Source organism: Orycteropus afer, unplaced genomic scaffold (assembly GCF_000298275.1).
Source record: "Orycteropus afer afer isolate SDZICR_OR568_19922 unplaced genomic scaffold, OryAfe1.0 scaffold00495, whole genome shotgun sequence".
In the NCBI taxonomy this organism is placed as follows: domain Eukaryota; kingdom Metazoa; phylum Chordata; class Mammalia; order Tubulidentata; family Orycteropodidae; genus Orycteropus; species Orycteropus afer.
Window position 1 is genome coordinate 362402 of NW_006922082.1, and position 4271 is coordinate 366672.

At 56.3% G+C, this 4271-nt stretch overlaps 1 protein-coding gene across 1 annotated transcript; it reads right to left on the minus strand.

Annotated features, from left to right (window-relative positions):
• Positions 1-251: 251 nt before the first annotated feature.
• Positions 252-3605, minus strand: SOST (sclerostin). Its single transcript, XM_007955201.1, has 2 exons — positions 3386-3605; positions 252-673 (listed from the first exon to the last, which is right to left on the minus strand). Exons 1-2 carry the CDS (start codon positions 3603-3605, stop codon positions 252-254), a joined length of 642 nt encoding a protein of 213 aa, XP_007953392.1.
• Between the last annotated feature and the right edge of the window lie 666 nt (positions 3606-4271).

Here is a 4271-nt window from a genome sequence, read left to right on the forward strand (position 1 = left end):
TGCCTCTGGGGGCGAGGCTGCGTGGCTCAGTATCTGTGACCCTCAACTCCCTCCCTTGCCCTGCGGGACCCTCTCAGCCGGCGGAGCGAGGGGCCTGGGCTGACACCTCGGGTTCCCCAGGGCTTGGCTCCCTTTCCCTGGGCTGCTGGTATTTTAAATGAAGTACAAGCAATCAAACCACGCACAGGGCACAGAAACACGGGAAGGCCTCCATCAGGAACGCCCGCAGGGACAGCGCGGCGCTGCAGGCTCTAATAGGCGTTCTCCAGCTCCGCCTGGTTGGCTTTGGCGCCCCTGCTGCGGGGCCGTGGTTTGCGGCCTTTTTGCGGCCGCGCCGCCTCGGGCCCGAAGTCCTTGAGCTCTGATTGGTTGTGGAAGCGAGAGAGGCGCTTGCATTTGCACGAGGCCACTAGGCGCACCTTGCGCGCGCGCGGCGCTGCGCCGCCGGGACAAAGCAGCTGCAGGCGCTGCGCGCGGTAGCGGTCGGGGATGCAGCGGAAGTCAGGCCCACTTGGGCGCCACCACTTGCCGCGCCCGATGGCGTTGGGCAGCAGGCGCGCGGGGCCGCACTGGCCGGAGCACACCAGCTCAGTCACCGGCTTGGCGCTGCGGCACCGTCCGTCCGTCACATAGCGGGTGATGTGGAGCTCGCGACAGCTGTACTCCGACGCGTCTGCGGAGAAAGACGCATGTGAACCGGGAAGTCCGGCCGCTTTAACCACACCCCACCTTTTCTAAACCTGTGCCCACCTTCTCCAGACACTTTTCCCCGAGGGGCACCTCCTCTACGGAGAGGTCCCAGGTACTCTGGCAGGTGGAAAGATCTCCAGCCCATTACCACCCCCATTCCCCGAATTCAGCATCAGGCCTAAGACTTTGCAGCCAAGCCTGCTTGGATTCAGGGTGCTAATACCAGCTGCATCACGTAATACCTGTGTGATCTTGGACAAGTTACTTTACCTCACAGCGCTTCCTTTTTGTAAAACGGAATGTCTCGAGGATTAAATGAGTTACTTCGTTACATATATAACGCAGAGGACACTGCTTGACACAGATTAAGAGCTGGAAGCGTTAGCTGTTACCGCATGTTATTATTATTCCTCTCCAAGGGCCCCTCTCTTCTAGATTTCAGCAACCCAGTCCACCTGTGCCACAGGGTCTCAGGCTGGGCAGAGTGAGTGCTAGCGACACCCTCTGCCTGGCTCTGGCCTCTCCCAAGCTCTTTTTCCAGTCACCTGGGAGTGATGGGCAGGGGATGGAAAAAGGATGGGGATTCATTGAAACCAATAAATCAGGGGCAGCTGCTGCAGAGGGAAAGAATTGTAGGGGCGGTCCTCAGGATAAGAATTAGACCTGGAAGAAACCAATCCCCTTTTTATAGGTGAGGAAACTGAGGCCCTGAGTGGTTTACAAATTTGCTCAAAGGGGCAGGCACAGCAGAGCCAGATCTCCTTGGAGTCCCAGTCCCTCTTGACTCCCACAAGATAGAAGCTGTGCGCCAGAGCACACATGGGAGGCTGGACTGGGCTGCAGCAGGGAGCTGCTTTCTGCTACTATTGCTTCCCTGCCAGAGGGACCTGAGCTCTGACTGAAAACCTCCAAGTTCAGCTTCAAACATTTATTAAGCACCTGCTGGGTATCAGGCACTCTGCTGACACATCTCTTGTTTGTGTCATTTGAATGGGTACCTCATAACTCAGGTTTGCTCCCTAGGGAGCTCTGAGGCCTGGCTCCCAGCACACACCTTGATCATGTCACTTACTATGGGCTTGGACATGTGGGAGCTTTTTAAACAGCTACTCTTCATGTAAGCAGCTGTTCATCCCCCAGGATTTCATGGGAATAGTTCAAATGGGACACAAAGGCATAAAAAATAGTCCTAAGATGACCAAAACCAGAGAGGTGACAAGGTGGCCCCGGAGAGTAAGCATAGAAGGGGAGAGATGGAATTGTATCTCTCCCTGTGGGTAATGGACTGGCTTCTGGGCTGAGCTGGCATCCTTCCCCTTCCATGCTGCAGAGGTGCTGTGTGTGGGTGGCCTATTTGTCCAGGGAAGGTGACATTTGGGCCTTTCTAAGAATAGTGCCTCCAGGTCAGGCACTTCCTCCAAAGACCGTGACTTTGTTTTGAGCATGTGGATACTTTGTGGACTCTCACGGGTGCCCAGGGAAGTAGCTGTCTTAGATTCCCCTGCAGCCCATTGAGCAGTTGCTTGAGCTCAATGGACTTTGCCTGAAGTGGGAGGGCACTCTTGCCTGCCCTTTGCAAGGTCAGCATCCAACCAGCCTCCTCTGGGGTTGCTTTTTCCAGAGCCCCATATTCCCAGCTGGTTGTTGCCGGGGGCAGGGTGGGGATATGTAGAAGCCTGGGCCATGACTCATCTCCCACCTGGACAACGGTGCCGTTCCAGCCCCTTAGCCATCTCTACCAGCTGAAAGTAACCTGAGCACCACCTCCTCAGCTTCTCTGTGCAGACCTGGCCAGGACCCAGGCATGGTCTCCACTGGGATCATCTTACTCTCCTCAGGCTCCCTCCCCAGGAATTAGGCAAGCCTGGGGTAGGGTGGGAACTCAGGACAGAATGAGGCCACTTGTGTCCATCCTCTGCACAGAGGACACCACTGACCTTCAGACCCTGAACTCAGTTGCTATCCATACCAGGGGCTCAAACTGGGTCTTCAAACCTGTGCCTTCAAGTGCCAGCTCACAAGCACATCGTGGTCAGGGAACCTGAAGGGGTCCCTCTCTGGCTTCTCTTTCCCTACTGCTTTGGGAGGGTTGCTCCTGCTCTTAGTCCCCAACACCCTCCTCCCACACGTACACCCAAGATGTCTTGCAATTGATCAATCTAGGTTCATATCTCAGCTCTTCTACTCACTACCAAGTTACTTAAACTCTGTAGACAGTTTCTTCACTTTCAAGCTGTGGTTTCACCTCACGAGGCTTCCATGAGGTAGGTCCATGGGCTACAGGACAGGTCCAGCCGGCTGTGGAGTGTCTGGCATCCAGCAGGTGCTCCATAGATGTGAGGCTTCTCCCTGGGTCCCTTCCCTGTCCCTGCAGCTGGCCATGGCACCTGATGCTTTGAGCCCACATCTCTTCTGAGCCCCTGAGTCCATCCCCATGCCATGCCTTCAGCCCCCCAGGGCTCCTTCCTGACGGGGGCACTGGTCCCCAGCCCCCATCTCCCACCCCTGCATTGGAATTCCGACACTGTGATAACATGCCATCCCTCCCCTGCCCCCGGGCAAGACATCCCCTCCATTGGCTGATACAGGCTGAGGGTCCATTCCAGTCTTCCAAGCCTCCCAAGAAAAGATCCTAAAACTTCCCCTCTGCCTCCCCAGGACCCTTAGGCTACAAGCTTTCACCTCCACCCCGTACCTTTGGTCTCAAAGGGATGGTGGGGAGGCCGCCCTCCGTTCTCTGCCCGGTTCATGGTCTTGTTGTTCTCAGGCTCCGACAGGGGCTCCAGATACTCGCCCAGCTCCGGGATGATTTCCGTGGCATCGTTCTTAAAGGCCTGCCACCCTTGCCCCTCCACCACACGGAAGGCTGCATGCACCAGCAAGCACACAAGACATAGAGCTAGAGAGAGCTGCATGGTGCCAGCCAGAGGAGGGCACCAGCCTTCCAGTAGCACAGGCTCCAGTTCCCACCCAGGCACAGTAGCCTTTTTAAACCCCCCTCTGCCTCATGCCAGCCAATGGGGACAGGATGGGGCAGGGCTGGCCCCATGTTTCCTTCAGCCAAGGGGGAGGGAAAGGGGTGTGCTCAGAATAAGCCCTCCCCAAAGACTTTGCCTCAAGCTCAGCAAACTTTCACATTGCTCTTGATGCTCCCAGGTGACCCAGAGAGGAGGGGGCGGGAGAGGCAGGGCCCTGACCCTGTCCTCCAGCACCTCTCATGGGGAGGCAGCTGTGGTTTGCAGATATCAAAATATGCTTCTGATTCTCAAGCTCCCCAGGCTTCTGGGGACCTTCTCAAAGCAAACTGTAGACCAGCTGAACAACAACTAAGGGCAGCTCTGAGTCCTCTACACAGTTGAGTTTCTGTTGTTGTTGTTGTCACGTGCCATTGAGTCGAACCGACTCATAGCTACCCCTCCTTGGGTTTCCGAGGCGGTATCACTACAGAGGGAGCTCTGGTAGCATAGTGCCTAAGGCACTGGACTGCTAACCAGAAGGCTAGGGACAATCTACTTCCGTAATGATACTGCCTCGGAAACCCAAGGAGGGGTCGCTATGAGTCGGGTCCGACTTGACGGCAC